General features: G+C 38.8%; 2 protein-coding genes across 2 annotated transcripts in view; one reads left to right on the forward strand and one right to left on the reverse strand.

Moving 5' to 3' along the window:
* The first annotated feature begins 4,224 nt into the window (after positions 1–4,224).
* On the forward strand, positions 4,225–10,946 carry LOC124262598 (mitochondrial inner membrane protease ATP23 homolog). The gene is made up of 6 exons (XM_046697102.1): positions 4,225–4,615; positions 5,433–5,478; positions 5,852–5,933; positions 6,942–7,076; positions 8,173–8,262; positions 9,932–10,946. The coding sequence occupies exons 1-6, from the start codon at positions 4,303–4,305 to the stop codon at positions 10,127–10,129; spliced, it is 864 nt and encodes a 287-aa protein (XP_046553058.1). The 5' UTR covers positions 4,225–4,302; the 3' UTR covers positions 10,130–10,946.
* Positions 10,947–13,277: 2,331 nt separating this feature from the next.
* Positions 13,278–19,536, reverse strand: part of LOC124262595 (protein DD3-3-like) — a 32,790-nt gene continuing 26,531 nt past the window's right edge. Inside the window, exons 10-13 of the mRNA XM_046697093.1 lie at positions 18,022–18,257; positions 16,886–17,102; positions 15,002–15,119; positions 13,278–14,383 (exon numbers count right to left, since the gene is read on the reverse strand). Coding sequence (XP_046553049.1) covers positions 13,991–14,383; positions 15,002–15,119; positions 16,886–17,102; positions 18,022–18,257 — 964 coding nt within the window. The 3' untranslated portion in view covers positions 13,278–13,990. The remainder of the gene's footprint in view (positions 14,384–15,001; positions 15,120–16,885; positions 17,103–18,021; positions 18,258–19,536) is intronic.

Here is a 19,536-nt window from a genome sequence, read left to right on the forward strand (position 1 = left end):
TTTTAAAATAAATCTATAAATGGACACTGCCAAAACCAGTGAAGTTTCTTCACCTGAAGAACAGAAAGTGCAGAGATAATTGTCTCTTTGTTCTATTTGACATTTCAACTTAGTTGCTTCCTACTGCTAAATCTCGGAAAACAAATCGGTAGTTCTGTATGGTTGTAATATGCAGGTTTTAACGCCCCCTGCAGTGGAATACAAACAATTTACTAAAATGTTAATTTGCCTTAATTTGGAATGCAAGTATCCAAACATGAATCTCTTCATAAACTGGTGAGAAAAATACGATAATAAATATGGGAAAAGAATTGTGAATCTTTTTCAGCTTTCAGTGAGTGAGTGAGTTTAGTTTAGTTTTACGCCGTACTCATAATCATACCAACAAACATACTTATGATATGAATATACATGGCTACATGGGACTTTCTTTGTTTGTTGTTTAACGCCGCACTCAGCAATATTCCAGCTATATGGCGGCGGTCTGTAAATAATCGAGTCTGGACCAGACAATCCAGTGATCAACAGCATGAGCATTGATCTGCGTAATTGGGAACCGATGACATGTGTCAACCAAGTCAGCGAGTCTAACCACCCGATCCCGTTAGTCGCCTTTTACGACAAGCATAGTCGCCTTTTATGACAAGAATGGGTTGCTGAAGACCTATTCTACCCCGACGGTCTTTTCAGCTTTCAAGTACATGATGTGCTTATTATGAATGTCTCATCAAGCTTCACCAGTTTGTAAGGTATGAACATATTAACATTCCCCAATAAATGAATTATTTGACATGCTGTTATTTTCTAATATTCGAATACTTCATTATGTTTTGTTGTGAATTTATTAATTATATTTTATTAATTTTTATTAGGTTTAAGCCACCTACTTCTGGTGTGTTCTATTTTCATCCCCCATATTCATCTCCCCTCCATAATGAAAGACCACTAAAAATGAAGTATAAGCTGTAAAATGTATGTTATTTATCATGTTTATAATCCGCCGCCACAAAGTGATATGTGTTCGAGCTCCATACCTCCGAGATGATGGGAACAGATTTTCTCAAAAATTGTTAGACAGGAAAACCAAACGTGTTATGTATTTTCGGGACACAAATGCCTTGATGAAGTTCGAAAACAGGAAACCGTGTAACGATTCTTTACAGAGTTATGGCCCTTGTCATGCTTTTATTGGCTTATTGCACATTATCCTCAATGGGAACAGATTTTCTCAGTAACCATTATAGACAGGGAAACCAAATGTGGTATTTGTTTTCAGGATATGAATGCCTTGATGAAGTTCAAAACAGGAGTTAAAAACAGCGATTCTTTACAGAGTTATGGCCCTTGCTTTTATTGGCTTATTGCACATTATCCTCAATGGGAACAGATTTTCTCAGTAACCATTATAGACAGGGAAACCAAATGTGGTATTTGTTTTCAGGATATGAATGTTGTGGTGGAGTTAAAAAACAGGAACCAAATAGGAACGGAACACTGGCGGGGGATATTGATGACCATGTCTTCTTGTTAACTTTGTTGATGTTTTCAGAGACCGTATTATATGGTATCTGGTGTTTTTAACCAGCTGTTGTTGTTGAATACATAAAATAAAATGAAATGTATTGAAAAACATAAATATTAATACTTAATAAAATTAATGCTTTTCAGTTTGTTTGTATCTTTGTTTTGATTGAGTGGAAACGCGTAAAACAATGTGACTCTAATTATGTGACTAAGTATTAGTTGACTCTGATACAATTACATCGCCAAGAACTACAACAAACTTGCAGTTGCTATCATACAGGAAACGCTGACTTCCAAGCTGAATGTTGATTTAAAATCATCTATTTGAGTGAGTGAGTTATTATTTAACGCCACCATCGGCAATATTCCTTATTTTTGTGTGCCATATCGTGACGCGATCAACTATTTTGAAATTAGTTCTGTCCATCCATCTTTTCTACACCATAAACCATGCTGGTGGCACATGAATACATGCAATTACTTCCTTTACATTGGGAACCACCTCCTGAATGTTGATGTAGTGGATAGAGCATCCGCCTGGAGAGCGGAAGGTTGGGTACATTGGGAACCATACCAATGGTAGAGCATCCGCTCACCATACCAAAAATACATTAAAATAGGGTACATGTTGGTCCCTGCCTGGCGCTCTGCATTAATGGTACAAGGACTGGTATAATGTGTCTGTGTTGGGTATTTATGCTTAACTGCGGCATGGCATCTCAATGAGCTAGCATTATAAAATCAGCTTAAGTCCTGGCAAGTACAAGCAGCCACACATACACACACATGCTCATCGTCATATGAGCAAAATAATCTTAAGTGCGACGTAAAACCCCATTTCACCTCACCTCACCTTTACATTGGGAGGTCAGTGTTCATTTAGGTTTCACCTGATGCAGTCTTTCATGGAAGTGTGTTCACAAAGAGGTTAGTATCTGATGGCAGTAATTCCTGAAGTACCAGGTATACATGGACACATCAAGATTAGATGTCTTATCTAAGATACCTTGGAAATAGTCACTGGTGTCTTCAAATAATTATGTTTATGAAAGACTGACATATTCTACATGTGCTAAAGATTAGAAACATGTTAATAACTGAAAATTAAGCAACAAGTTTATGACATTATCTCTTTAAGACTGACTGAGTTTGGTTTTACGCCACTTTTAGCAATATTCCAGCAACATCACGGCGGGGGACACCAGAAATGGGCTTCACACATTTTACCCAACCCATGTGGGGATTCGAACCCGGGTCTTCGGTGTGACGAGCCAACGCTTTAACCACTAGGCTACCCCACTGCCCCATCTCTTTAAGATATCACTTTAGTATCCTAATGGAAATTTGAGTTACATCTGATCACTAAATCTCAGCTTCTTGACAAACATGAGCAGAAATATACAAGCACATCACTACCAGTAGCTTAAATGACATACGATGCAGTACTAACAAATAACATGATAAAAACACTTGTAATGAAACAGACCATAAAACCTGGTATGAACGAATTCCAGGCCCTGTTCACTCTCAACATCAGCGATTGTAGTTGGTGGGCTGAACATAGAAATTGATATTTTAAAGGAGAATCGTTAGGCTGAAGGGGTTGTTATCGGCACAGGTTCTACAGATATGTACCCCAGAGTATGTTTCTGTACACAGAAATGTACCCTGAACAATTTAGTCAAAAGACAGAAACGACGGACGAGTCCATATTCCACATCTCAAAACCAAAATGTATGGTATATAGTTGTTCCCGTTCATATGATTTGGAATGGTATTGTGCATCACTAATTAGTCGTTACTGAGTATGTTAATTTCTGATATAACGCAATCAAATGCTTTTAATACATCATGATAGTTCCAAATAAAGAAAATGTACCTGGGGTACACATCTGTAGTATCCGTGCCAACAACGACCCCTAACAAGTTAGAACTTATTATTTTAGTTGCTTTCTTTCTTAACTCAGAAATACAGCTGATGTCCTATTGAGAGATGTGAATTATTTTATTTTGTGTGTTACATACATATATTACAATAATAATCTTAGAACTACCCAAATCTGAAAATATGTCACATTCCACAATAATATATTATTCCGAGCATTGGAGACTAAAACATCATTATTTAATAAACTCTCACAGATGCCGCTTTTAGCAATATTCCAGCAATATCACAGTGGGGGACACCATAAATGGGCTTCACACATTGTACCCATGTGGGGAATAAATTAAACCGATTTTCAGCATGACGGGCGGACGCTTTTCATGAGGCTACCCCACCATCCCTGAAATAGTTTGAAAGGAGGTTATCAAAACATGTACAAAGTTGTTTTATCTTTGGTAATTTTTCTAAAGTTTAATAAATTGAATACATATTTAGGTATTGGTTCTTAGAATTGAGTTTAGGAGTTGGAGGTATTCCTACAAGTACAACACAAATTTGTGACTATGTCTGCCCCAAAAGGTGATGGTAAGTAAGTTTATATTTTTAAAACAAACATGACACAGATTGAGAATTAATTGTGTTCAAGTTGGGGGTATCCATGTAAACTATGGCATACTTCTTCGGTGCGCTAGCGCTATAAAATAAACATTTAACTTTAAAACAGGACTAACAGAAACAATCACCCACATTTGCATGCACTGTAGGTCCTGCAAAAAAGTAATATCAAATATATCAAATAAGTTCTTTGCACTTTTTTGTCCATTTAGAAAATTTGTTTTGCTTGGCAAGGGAAAAAAGTGAAAAACCCCGTGAAGATGTAACTGGTTCCACTAATGTTACACACTGCTATGACAAACCGAATAGACAGGTGCCCAGTCAGTACGAAGAACTCTTCTGAACCACGGGAAAGAAAGTTATCCAAAATGGCGTCGAATTCACATGGCCAAACATCGACAGAGGACACAAGTAAGCCCAGCGAACACACAAAGTTCAAAGGAACAAAAGATGATGACTATGGGTTTTATTTCTACCCAGAGAGGGGCATTCCAGAGGAGAAGCCGTCATTTTGGAAATCCATGTGGCAAGGACGAACAACAGGCCAGAAACTAAAATGCGAGACCAACGTTGCTTGGTGTATTGAAAATCGTGAGTGAGAACATTGTGGCAATTATATCTTATTATATCAGTGAATTATCGCATTTACTAGTTGTACAGACACTATATATAGCGTAAATCAAGTGTAATATCAATGGCTGTTGTCACTGGAATAGTTTCATCATGATCATGATCGTTGCACGTCCAAGGGCAAAACATCATCCAAGGGGGACAACTCTCTTATCAATATTCAGCATTAAGTGCTTGGCGAAAACGGATCACAGGATGTTTCAGTGAAATTCGAAGGGCCGTGAAATTGGCGTGAATATGAATGGATTTCACTAAACCGTTCTGTGCTCGGATCCTACTTGTCAATATTTGTGTCGGTAAGAGTTCCTCACGTTCTCCCATCCCAAATAATATGTATAAATATTCTAGAATTATAAACGAAACTTAACACAACAATTACTAGAGAACTCACAAAAAATGATTAAAAGTCCAAAATTTAAGTTAGGGCTAGGTTTAGGGTTATGTTTAGAGTTTGGTTTAGAGTTCGGGGAACAGAAGGAACTCTTTTCAAAATATCTAATAAAATTGGATATTGGATACTGGTTTTAAGTCCAATATTAATTGTTCCACGATTGTCTGCCCTTTCTTCACTGTTCAATGGAAAATCAAAAGAGACTCAGTCTCTGTCATTATCATGATTATCAGAACTGAGAGAAAGATCATATTATGGAAGGTACAGATGAATATTGGAAGACATTTCTTTTCATTTTACGGAAACACATGTTGATTCAACATATACTACCATAGAGTAATCATGCTAATGATTGTGATATTTGCAAATGCTTGAAAACTGTTTCAGACCCCCTGGTCAAGTTAATGATGAGAGCCCTGAAAAGCCATGGATGGTGAGTTAGCTATATATTTTCACAGTTGTGTGGACTTTTCCAGCATGCCTGCCATACACTATGAATTTAGTGCGGTTGTTTGACATGATTAAGGATAGAACTTAAAGATCTCATCTAAACAGTGTTGGTTAATCCTTTAATCAGTGTTGTTTTGCAGAATATTTGCAACTCATTCCTCTCTTGCCACACTGCCATACATGTTACAAAACATCTAATACTTTCACCATTTCACACCAGGATTTATGACTCTATCTTAGTTAATAATTACCTCAAGACTAGAAATGCCAAATGGGACTGTGATTGTTTTTAATAAAAATATTGCAATGTTGCTTGAATGACAGTGTATGTCTGATGTGTTATTTTTTTGTTGCAGTGCAGTGGACTTGACGCGTCATGTCTCCTGTGAAAAGTGCCGTGAGCGGGTCAATGGGGGATTTGATCCAACCACAAACCAAGTAGGTAATGCAGGTAGACCCAAGATCAGGTTGATATACCACCTGTTCCAATAACCTTTCCTCCATGTCTGTATGTATAGGAGACTAGCTAAGATACCCAGTTGCCTATGTTACTTGTTAAGGGAAAATCAGCTCAATAAAATGAATACTCTCAGTTGACAATCTGAAAGCTCAAATCATTAATATTCAGAATGAATCAACACTCTGTTATCATGGTTATTGTGAAAAGTTATTTCAGCCTTAACAGAGTGTATATAACTGCGTTGTACACTAATAGAGACTTGAGGCGTATTTTATGTAAATTTCGTTGCTTATCGCACAAATTGGGTGTCCAACAGTTGTGTTTCAATAAAGACAATGTCGATAATACTATAGCAATATGTATCAAGTGTCATTTAGATGTCGTAGAAGACGAATACCACTTTTTATTAGTATGTCCTTATTACCATACAAGTCGGATGCAGTTTATACCTGGATATTATCATATACATCCATCTGTCTTTAAGTTTAAGCAGTTGTTATGCACCAAAAATGTGAATGTTATTAAAAGTCTAGCAATCTATCTGAAGAAAAATCTACCTGTTTGACTGCTTATTGATGTACTGTATTTATGTATATGTATTGAATGCGCACAAACAAACAATTATGTATTTTTCGTACTCTGTGCCATGAGGCCATTATGCGTATAAACTCTCTCTATATGTATATTTCAGACTTACTTTGTTTTGTTTAACAGAATTTTGTCTCCCAAATTCAGTTTGGTAGGCTAAGAAAATCTGAAAAACAATAAATCAGAAGCAGGTATGTTTTTGATATCCACAAAATGTTGAGTTCAGAGAAATTGGGGTGGGAGGAATGACGATTTAATTTGTTTTATTTTGAAATGTTTAAAATAAGATTTCAGCAGGTTTTAATTCTAGTGTTTTAAATAATTTAGAGCTGACAATTTGTAAACCAGGTGTTGAAACAATCTGGCCTTATTTTGATGCTGATGTTTGTTGTTTTCAGGTTGTGGTGTGTCAGAACAATGCTACTAAGAGAAGCATCTGCTGTAATGTCTTGGCTCACGAGTTCATCCACGCATTTGATGCATGCAGAGCAAAAGTTAACTTCGAAAATCTTCGCCATCTTGCCTGCTCTGAGGTACTGTGACACTGAAGCTACGATTGTACTGTGATGATACAGCTCAGTTATATTAGTCCACTGTAGATTTGCCCTTTTTGGGATGATGGGTTAGAACTACACGGTTAGAAGTGATCGACTAGATCAGTTGGTGGGGTTTGAGCATTTTGTTGATTGGATGTCATCGTATGTCTGTCTGACTGACTGACTGACTGAGTTTGGTTTTATGCCGCTTTTCGTGGGGACACCAGAAATGGGCTTCACACATTGTACCCATGTGGGGATTCGAACCGGGTCTTGGCGTGACGAGCCAACGCTTTAACCACTAGACTACCCCATCGCTCTCATCAGATGTCAATATCATGGATTAATCGTCACAATATTAAGAGGTTATTACATGACAGTTCTCCTTTCGTCAGTCATATCAGCCCGAGACTACCATATGAACCCGAGGACCGATATGGTAGTCGAGGGCTGATATGACTGGTGAAAGGGAAACTGTCATATCCTAACCTTTTTATCATATACCTCATCTGTAAATATTGATACAGTTAAAAAATGGTAAGAAGAAAAAACTCATACTTTCACCATTTCGAGCAGACGATGCAAGAGACGTAGCTCTAAAATAAACCAGGTTCTGACCATTGACGTTTTGCGTGTATTCCTTCTGTACCAGTTTAGTAGAGGGCAATACGGCTGATATGGATTTTCGGCCCAAGGGCTCATATGGCTGATATGCATTTTCAGCCCGGGTGGTCAATACAGACATATGCCGACAGCCAGTATTGTATGTGCAAAATGGTCCCTATTATTGATAGGTATATGATAACAATCACTATTGTCTGGTCCAGTCTCAATAACAATGTATATACAGACCTCAATTATATGGGTGGAATACAATTTGAAATGTAAATCATGAAATAAACACTAGATTTGAGAACATATGAAAGACAGCTGGGTTGTTTTAGGAATTATTAATGTATTATTTGTCATGTGTACAAGGATTACACTTTTTGGAGGTGATGTGAATACTGTCAGTGTACGACATGATTAATGTTGGATTGAGAACACATCCATATTGCCAGGTTGTTGGAATGATTGCTTGTCTCTGTGCCAGATTCGTGCCGCCAACATCATGCACTGTTCCTTCATGGCAGCTGTGTCATCTGGAGATGCTTCCCCAATCAACATCAAGCAGAGGCATCAGGTTTGTAGTGTGAAACAATTAAAAAAAAATTGCATTTGCATTTGATTTTTTCTATTTTGATTTTATGCTTTCCTGTTTGATTGGTATTCCCTTTTCCTATTTGATTTTGTTTGTTATGCAAAATTTGTAATGCCCATCGTCTCAATTGGATAGGGTGGTCAGAGTTGATTAACGTAGATGTCCATGTCATCATACCTTGATGGAACCTTCATGAAGAATATCAAACACACAACTGTTTGTTTTTTTTCAGATATATATTCGCGATTAATGTATTGAAGCTACTGAAAACACATTCTTTTAAAGTATTTGTTATTAAATATGCAGCTTATTCTTAATCTGTTCTTTTAGCATGGAAGTAGGAATGCTTTGGGTAAACACCATTTCAGGTTAAGTCACCTGGAATATTAAATATTTGGGTAACTTGAAATTGTTTATGGAGTAACGGAATTTCCCATGGTGCAATGATTTAACTAAAGGAAGGATGTGCAATATATATTCCTGCAAAGTTTCTGCCAAGTCCTGGTCCATGGAATGGATCTCCATCCAACCATGCTTGTCATTTGAGGCGATAAACAGGATCAGGTGGTCAAGACTTGCTGGTTTGACTGATGCATGTCCCAACTGCATCAATCAATGCTCATGATGTCAATCACTTGCTTGTCTAGTCCTGGTTGATTAATTACAGGCTCACAGACATAGTGATACATGTCATTGTATCCCAAATGCGTTGATCGATGCTCATGATGTCAGTCACTGGATTGTCTAGTCCAGGTTTGATTAACTCCAGGCTCATTGGTGGCAGTGGGGTAGCCTAGTGGTTAAAGGGTTGGCTCGTCACACCCAAACCCGGGTACTATTCCCCACATGGGCACAATGTGAAGCACATTTCTGGTGTCCCCAAGCTTGATATTGCTGGAATATTGCTAAAAGCGGCATAAGACTAAACTCAGTCCAGGCTCAGACATAGACATATTTCATTGTATCCCAATTGCTTACATTCTTTTTCCCACAGAGGTTACTCCTATCATATCTTCCTACGTAACCTCTGTTCTAATATCAGCCCCTTTCATGGTGTGAGCTGCTCAAGACTCGTGATTGAGGCAATCAGATTTAGTTGTGCAATCAGCGATGTTGTTTCAAAAGTGATCATTCGCAAAGGCCCCGGTAATTTCCGTGACGGCGAGAAAACTAAACTTCTTCCCCTGCGGCGACCAGCGCAAACGTTTCTTCTAGACAGAACTCAGTCATGTTATGGCGGATCAGTGGCGTCTCCATCAGCCCTCGCTGACAACGGACAAGCTAGCCATTAAACGCCTGTGTGTGTAACATCAACACAAGTCCCGGCAGATGGGGGATATTTGTGGCCCCACATTTGCTTGTGTTAATCAAGTTGAATCTAAGTCGATGTAACACGTGTTCTGATTGGATAGAAAGAAGGGAGATAATTCATGTTCGATCTTTTGCCGCTAGGGGATTTTACGAGAACCGTGGAAATATGGCGATATTAGGAACAGAGGTTCGAGGGAAGATATGACAAATAACCTCTGTGGGAAGAGAATGAATTGCTTAATGAATGCTCATGATGTCAATCGCTGGTCCTGGTTCAGGTATCTACAGACCTGTGTCTAATATTGCTGAATGCAGCTTTAACAAACTATATGTGTTGCAGGAGTGCGTCAAGTCTAAAGCCATCATGTCCGTGTTGATGGTGAGGAACGTGACTCATGAGGAGGCCAGCCAGGTGGTGGACAGTGTGTTTGACAAGTGTTACAAAGACTTGGAACCAGTTGGAAGGCAGCCGAGGAAAGGATCACGGGATCCAGACCGTGCACTGATAGAAGGTGCTTATTATGGCTACACTGGATAGCAGGAATCAGGATTTTATGTGTGCTTCAGTTGACCTAGTGGACGATGTATGCGTGTACCCCATGTTTGTAATGGCTGATCTGACCAGTGACTGTTCTGGTTCCTCTGCTCACATGCTGACCTGTCATCGGTTCCCAATTGCGCAGATCGATGCTCATGCTGTTGATCACTGGATTGTCTGGTCCAGACTCGATTATTTACAGACCGCCGCTATATATAGCTGGAATATTGCTGAGTGCAGCGTCAAACTAAACTCACTCACTCACATGCTGACCATTAGTTCTGAGTTTATGGAACATTAAATCTGTATTAGCATTTGCCAGTTTTTCCATGGTTACAACTAGGGATCTGGTGGTCCAAATGAGTACCAAGTGAGGCATGTTAATGGAACTTGGATGGACGCGACTGATGTAGAAGCCCAGATGTTGGACCAGATATGTAGAGTGCTGATTGTCACAAATGCAGATTCAATGTCACTTTGCATTTTGCGATAAAGATGTGATATTGCTCACTTAGCATAAAACATTATTCACTCACCAGTACACAGTGGCTGCAGCTGGAATAAAAAGTAACAAATAAATAAATAAATAAATAATATATGAAAATGTATTTTGTGAAATGCTTTGTGACTTTGAATGTGATATTTATAAAAGCTACACAAAGTAGCTTCCATTTTCTTTCAGCTGAACAAGAGTGTAACATTCTGTAGCATACGCTTTGAACTCCACATTGATGTTCTGTGCCCAAAGTAAAATGTATCACGCATTATACATTAAGATTATTTATTTATGAAATAAACAGACAAATTACAAAATCAAGGTGTGTTTATTACTGAACCAGCAGTAATGGTACAAATGTGTAAATGTCATATATATCACAAGCATGAATGTCAAACAAAATGAATGCTGATTTGATTTCATGTAACCATGGTAACAGTATTCAAAACAGTATTGCAGTGAACAGATAAGATGAGATGTGGTAAATTACACATCAAAGAAACCTCAGAGTTGATTCTTGATTATCTTGAAAGCAGCCTTGATAATCCAGTTTAATATTTATTTCTCAAAATAATTTTAGAAAAACTGACTCAGATTACCTGAATTTACAATTCCAAGGCTCTATATCGTAACCAGGGAGGCATCATGGCCGCAGTATTGTGGGATATACGCAGTTGTGACATTCCTTCCGTAAATTCAAATATCAGTGCACCAAATTTCACACATAGTTCACATGGTACATAGTGTGAGATATGACTTGAACAAATATAGCAATATGAACAATACTTCAGTAATCAATGTCAATCACATACTGTGGCTTGTATCTTGAAAAGAAACAATCAGCTAATTGCAATATCCCAAGGTATCTATGGTCAAAATCGAACGTTCTGGTTGCTTTCTCAGAATTCATGAGTTTTTCCTGAAGAGCATGATCATGTGAAAAACTTTTCCTGAAGTGCTCAAATAGTGAGGTCATAAACTTGATTAATATCGTAAAACACAGGGATGGCAACAGGAAAATCTATTTTCAGCTGAAAACTTAATATTGTCTCATCGAGTTGAGGGTTTCTCAATGGATTTAGACAATTCACAATTGAACAATTTGAAATAAAATCAGCGGAAATGCGCGGATCAGCGGAAAATTGCCATCCCTGAAAACATGTTGGCCCAGCTGGATGCATCCCTGCATCATGAGATGGATTTTGATAGACAGGATGATCAAGGACGTACTATTTCTATTTTCAATTCAGTTTCCTTCTTATAGGGATGACTAGGAGCTCAAATAAAGGAGTGAGGTCTCTGACGCTTTTAACAGTATTCCAGTTGTATCAGGCGCCACTTTGGTGAGACCCATGAACATTGGTATGGCGCCGACAAACAGCAACATAACGGATGAACTGGGAATTAACCCAAAATGTTAAAATGATGCAACTCCTCACAATGAATTACAGAACTTCAGGTGACTTTGCTACATATAGCTCCTGAAATAAAGGGGAAAAAGGTTTGAAGAAAACTTCTTGGATTGACCAGCAACCCATGCAGTATCACTTCAACACTTCAAGCATGTTTCTAAAATATCACCAATTAAGTTGCCTTTACCAAGGACGGAGAAACATTGTGCATAGATTCCCAAGGGTTAAATACAATCATTGTTTTAAATATATTATTGATCTGGAGCTTGACATCAAAGTCCAGATATTCACAAATAACCACCTACATTAAACGTGTAGAAAGTGTTGCATCATTTGTTTCTGAAATAAGTTGTATAGATATAGGATGTACAATATTCCACAGATGGAATGTCCTATTTAATGTCATTTCAATCAACTGTGAAATAATGTTGCAAAAATATCATATTTTTGTTCTCATTCACTGTCAAATATGATTATGATGACACATCCATATTTTTCTGTCAGATATGAAGTGGAATTTGTATGGAATATGAACAAGATTCTCAATGATTAGAAAGATGCATCATACATACAAACATATATTACAAAAGCTGATATGTAAAACTGAAAAGTGAGTATTTGTAATCATAATAGTGTGGAGTTTCTGTGGTAGACGTGGAGATTGAGGACTAGCTGATGAAACATCAAATGAGCCTACGAGTAAGAACCTGCAAGAAACTGCGAAAAACAAAATGTTCCCAGTTAAATATACGGACAGCTGCTGCAGAAGTGAGGTCAAATATTGGCCTCGGGGCAGTAATAGATAAATTTTGCTGTGGTGATAATGGTCCATCCTCGATAATCTCCAGGGTATACGTTACAATCACTCTCCACTATACCCTGGATGCATCCACGGCTTGGGGTGATGATTTTATTACCTCCCTTGGCTGGCTCCGCATTCTCACAGTAGCCAATCAGCTAAGCCGCCGTTACAGCCAAGCTTGCCAGTGTCAAAGATAGCGGTCGCAGTCGCGAAAGTTTGTTCGCAGTGCCACACAGATTTTTTTGGAAATAATAAAGACAAATTCACAGATGTGAAACTTTAAAAACTATATGAAAGACCTCCTTCTACTTCTTTCAGAGTACCTCTGCATCAATTGTGTTGCCAAGTTTAAACGGTTAGATAATTTGAGTAGCGAAAGTGAGTTGTGATTGGTTCGCTCAACTTCCCAGCATAGGCACTTGATATGATAAAAAGCCAGCCAAGGGAGGTAATAAAATCATCGCCCCAAGCCGTGGATGCATCCTGGGTATAGTGGAGAGTGATCGTAACATATACCCTGGAGATTATCGAGGATGATAATGGTCAAGACCTGATACTTCCATCAAAGACGGCTAAGACGAGGGTGCATTTAGGCACTAGTGCATCACAATATTAAGTATCAAATTTGCTGTAATTTGGCACCGAGCTCTCAAACAAGGTCCCCGACCACCTTCTACACCAATCTACTTTCACTAAATGTTTACATCAGTTGGAATTTTCTGTGGACTTTACCAATTTTTTTCACCGAAAACAGCAGTGTAGAAGGGGCACATAATTATCTAGTAACTATTATTAAGAGAAGGTTTGAACTAAGTCTACTCCTAACCCCTTGAAATTGAAACAGATGTAACTTTTGTTTGGTTTTGATAAGAGTGTCGTTCTGTCAATTTTCTATTCACCCAATGTGTTCACTACTTTGCAGCCTTGAATCCCTATCTAAAAATATAAATATACTACTAAATAGTTACGGACTATGCTAATCTTTCAAATTACTACAGATCTTCAATAATCTGTTACTATATCAATATGAAAAGAATAACATAGTCCTTTACTCCTTTTTAGTATCATAATTATAAACTGTCTTGAAAATTTAGTGGATTTCAAATTGCGCATTTTGATCAGAGATTGTTTTCTTTGCTTCTACATACTCCTCACACTTTGCTCTGAGTAGACCTCTGAATGTATTTGGCATTGTTTTTAACACTCTGCCATTTCTTCGGGTGCAGTTTGAAGTAAACCAGTGTCCCTATGACGATGATGACAATGACGATACATGCGATGACTATCCCGACGACCATGCCGATGTTGCTGGAACTTCGTGCTACAAACACGCCCCCACGCTGGGACTGGAACTTGGCCATGTTGCCATCGATACTGGCATCCACTCGTGTCCACGTCGCGAAGTTGTCGGCGTTGGACCTGTAGACGACGATGTCACTGCTGCCACTGTCAACCTTCAGCTCAATTGTGAACGTATTGTCGTCTGTGGTGATCTGGTTCTGTGGGTACACCACCAGGAAGTTGCTGACATAGTCACTGCCGAGCTGAAACAGGAAAACAAAGCCATGAAAATATGTCCAAACTGCTAGAATGCTGTAATGGAGTTCTAAGTTTTGCATGTTTTTTTCATTGCAAGTCATCTTGCTAATCAACTGTTGTTTGGTTATCCCAAAGGGTGAGTGAGTATGGTTTTACACCACGTTTAGCAATATTCCAGCAACATCACGGTGGGGGGATCTCAAAACTGGGCTTCACACATTGTACCCATATGGGGAATCAAGCCTGGATCTTCAGTGTGGCAAGCTTTAACCATTAGGCTATCCCACCACACCCGTTTTTCCCCAAAGGAGGACAGTAGAAACACCTATGGTAATGGCTAAACCATACTGTACACTTGGTCTGATAGCGATGTTGGCAAAAGTGTTAATGATTATGTCTCCAGGCCAAATAGTTTCCAGTGGAACGAAAATTGACAGAAAATATTAAAGAAACGGCCTGTGGATGTAAAATACTTGGAAACAATTTCCACTTGAAGTTTCTTCCCAGGTTATTACTTCCCATGGAAAGAATCTTTAACAATTCTTTAACAAAAGCATCCCTATTTAAACCATGGTGTTCACAAACATCTTTGGTATCGACCCAGATCCATAATGTCTGCTTACATTCATAGTCTGGTGTGCAGCCTGCATCTGCCTGTCTCCTTCCTCTCGACTCCATTCTTCCAGTCGCAGTTTCTGCAGTCCATCAAAGGCTCCTTGGCTCACTTCAACCTTGGCATTGCTAAAAACAAGAGAAGATATATGGACTGCTTAACAGAGATGACTTGCGAGGACAAGTTTTAAAAGTTTATAGAAATTGTATTAACCCATCTTAAGGCACTATGACAGATCAACTCTTTGGCAAGAAGATCTGAAAGATAATGGCTTTGAATTTAAAGAATAATGAAGCTAGTGGAGGGTGAAATCCAAAAGAACACCTAATGACACCTACCCACTTGGCAGAGTGACATCACTAAAACACCTAATGACAAGTTCCTACTATAGTCTGTTTGCAGTGAAAACGTACCAATGAAAATCACTTTAAATAAAAAAGTAAATCGTATAAAGTGAAATTAAGATTGCGAAATCCTCATAATTTTACCTTGCCAATTGAACATGTAAATATCAAAATTTTATTCACCTTAGGATAAAAGTTGTTTAACAAACGATCATAGTTTCAAATCACTATTATTGGTTTGTATTACAAGGGGGTAAGCGAATTAGTTGGAACAGTGAAACAAATGCACGTGCAGTACTTGTTATTGGTGTTTCATTTAATGGATAAACAACGTTTATCCTTGAATAAAAATCTGAGATTTTAATGTTCAATTGGCAAGGTAAAATTATGAGGATTACGCAATCTTAATTTCACTTTATCCGATTTACTTTTTTGTTTAAAGTGAAATTCATCGATGCTTTTTCACTACAAACAGACTATTGGCAGGGAGACAACACTAGAACACCTAATGTCACCTACCCATTACGCAGAGTGACATCCAGTAGAATACATAATGACACCCACCAACTAGGCAAGGAGACATCACTAGAACACCTATATACTAGACAGGGAGCAACTTCTAAGACACCTAATGACACCTACCCACTTGACAGGGTGACACTGCTATGACACCTACCCACTAGGCAGGGTGACACTGTTTAGACACCTAATGACACCTGTCCACTAGGCAGGGTGACACTGCAAAGACACCTAATGACACCTGCCCACTAGGCAGGGTGACACTGCTATGACACCTGCCCACTATGCAGTGTGACACTGCTAAGACACCTGCCCACTAGGCAGGGTGACACTGCTATGACACTTACCCCCTATGCAGTGTGACACTGCTAAGACACCTACCCACTAGGCAGGGTGACACTGCTAAGACACCTACCCACTAGGCAGGATGACACTGCAAAGACACCTAATGACACCCACCCACTAAGCAGGGCAACACTGCTATGACACCTGACCACTAAGCAGGGCAACACTGCTATGACACCTGCCCACTAAGCAGGGTGACACTGCTATGACACCTGCCCACTAAGCAGGGCAACACTGCTATGACACCTGCCCACTAAGCAGGGTGACACTGCTATGACACCTGCCCACTAAGCAGGGTGACACTGCTATGACACCTGCCCACTAAGGGTGACACTGCTATGACACCTGCCCACTAAGCAGGGTGACACTGCTATGACACCTGCCCACTAAGCAGGGCAACACTGCTAATGCACCTAATGACACCTGCCCACAAGGCAGGGTGACACTGCTAAGACACCTAATGACACCTACCATCTAGACAGGGTGACAATGCTAAAACACCTAATGACACCTATCCACTAGGCAGGAAGACCACCAGAACACATATCGACACCTACCCATTATCCATCTACAGTCAGTAGGACACCTAATGACACCTACCCCACTAGGCAGGAAGACCACTAGAACACATATCGACACCTACCCATTATCCATCTACAGTCAGTAGGACACCTAATGACACCTACCCACTAGGCAGGGTGACACTGCCGCCCATATAGCCGATGGCCTCGTATCTCACAGGGTAGGGGTACACCATGATGCGAGCCTTCTGGTCCCGGTTAGAGAAGTCATTGTTCCTGGTGGACATGAAGTGGTAGGTTCCTAGCTGAGTTATCTGCCTTGGGTCAAGGTTGAAGTATGTCCCTGCATCATCCAATTGTGACATCTCACCACCGAACTGGCCTACAAGAGGCGAGAAATGTACAATCATTGAAGAAATTCCGGACTTTATAAAGAAATGTGTCCAGTTTGCACAAATGAAGAGAACAAAAATGTTGAATGTCTAGTAACCTAAAATAATACATATTTTTCTATACAATTTCTTGACAAGAACCTTACATGCTCAATAACTACTCTCTAATTGAAGTTGTTATCAAATCCTACAGTACTCAAAACAGTTCATTGTTTATATAGATCTCATATTTTCCATAAACGGCTCTGAAATAATTGATTGGGAGATTCTTGGATCCTCAATTTGCAAGTCCCTGACCGATAGCCATATAGCTGGAATGTTGCTCAGTGCAGCGGTAAACAACAGACAAACAAAACTAATAGATTAGTGTTGGGAATTGGTCAAAATCTCATAATTAATGATTGGTTCATTACAACCGATCAATCATCGAAAATAATTGGTTTGCATCTTTTATGAAATGTTCCTGTTATCTTTGTTAATGCACATACACACAAAAAAGAAAAAAACATGTAGTAATTTTGGTGTTTTGCAAATTGCCCAAAATCCATTGGCAAATTTCGCATATTTAAAGGATGATTAGTATGTTAGGAACACAGATTTCCTGGATTCTTTAAGATAAATTCAATCATGACTTGGAACTAGCTTGTAGTGCTTATGAAATGTAAATTTAGTGACACAGACAAAACCAACCTTGTGTAAAATATTGTTGATGCAAACAAGTGTTCCAAAATTGGTTGTGTTCGATTCTGAGAAAACACAATCGATTGCGTGGTCGTTTAGGCACTGCGACCAATCTTCGATTATTTCAATTAATCAGACCACCACTATAATAGATACAATATTTCATGAATATAGTTAGCCTGGCTGGACTAATTAAGCCAATCTAAACTAAGAAGAACAAAACTCTACCTGTGCTGAGGAGGGCCAGTTTTTCTACATCATCTTTTCCCAGACCCAGAAAGGTGTCATTTGTCACATGTTCTGGGTAATTAACACCAAAATGTCCCCGTTTCACTCCAGGTCCAAAGGATGCCCCACTGCCTTCTGGGTATTTTTTTGAAGACAGAAGAACAATGTTGTTCCGGTCTGTGCCAGCCAGGCCGTTTCCATCATTGCCTCGGTTGTTGGTGTTGGAGCCTGTCCACCTGACAAATCAAAGTATTTGCTTTAATATGTATGCACTCAAAATTCTAAACATATCCTGAAAATTTTGCCATTTATTTTCTCCGATTAATCCAATCCACCTAAACAACTTCAATCCAAATCTGATAATTTGATCTACCCAAATGTTTTATGCTTAATCCTAACATAAATGATTATTTAGATTGATGCATAAATGCCCCCAAACTTAAAGGTCACATGCAACCAAAAAATCAAACATAATTAAAACACAATTATCACTTATTCATGACATATAATATACATTGCTGGTTATGAAAAAACATATAAACAAAATTATAAGCCGCAATCGCAAATCAAAAGTGCAATATTTTGTACTTGGGTTTACTTCCCAAGAAGCGAAGCAGCGGGATACGAAACCCAGTCAGAGTGGGTGGGTGTGCACTCAAGTGTGACAGCTGGTTCATTTGCAGATGCCCTCCACGGCTCATTGTGTGTGTATATATAGAAATGTTGGGTTTTGTAAATACATGCTCATTTTTTTGTGTATAACATTTTGCAATCAACAGACATCATAACATGTCATGTGTTCAAGTATCACACCTGCCTGTCTGTGTAATTACATAATGTGACAGAGACCGAACTTCGAGGGCCATAAATCAATGCGTTTTGTTTATGGTGTATAGCCTGATTGGTGTTAAGTTCAAATTGCATGTGGTCAGTGATCGCAGTTGTGTATTGAATATTGTCATTAGCAGACAGGCAGGCAGACACACAGGTGTCAATAAAACAAGACATTGAGTTTTGTCTGTGACAACGACATATCTATATCACAGTTAGAAATTGTGTCAACGCTAAATAATGACATTGCTTTTAAGTATCGAACGCGTGTGGTGAAATAGACAAATGAAATTATATAAACAGTTTATTTACTGTCATAACATATAAAAGCTCGCTTCTGTGAGATATCAACAAAACATTAGGAAAATAGCTCACACCAAAGCCTTCACCGACAGCCCGCCTTCCAAGTTGGCGCAAACCTATTTCACTGCACACATGCTATGAGCGCAGCCCAGCTGTTGAAACCAGTTTTCCCGAAAAGTGAATCGTTTGAACTCGATTTCGCGGTTTTTTTCATCGCATTATTTTTCAACTTTATAAGTTGAATTTGCATTTTTGATGATTTGTTTCGTAAGTCCGCATCGAAAGGTATCAGAATCTGCAAAGTTGTGTTTTACGTTGCATGTTACCTTTAACTTTCATTAGCCTAAGAATATTCCTTGTCATTCTCAATATCTCCATTGT

The sequence above is a fragment of the Haliotis rubra genome, unplaced genomic scaffold (assembly GCF_003918875.1).
Source record: "Haliotis rubra isolate DU_JTF1 unplaced genomic scaffold, ASM391887v1 Scf847, whole genome shotgun sequence".
NCBI lineage: Eukaryota > Metazoa > Mollusca > Gastropoda > Lepetellida > Haliotidae > Haliotis > Haliotis rubra.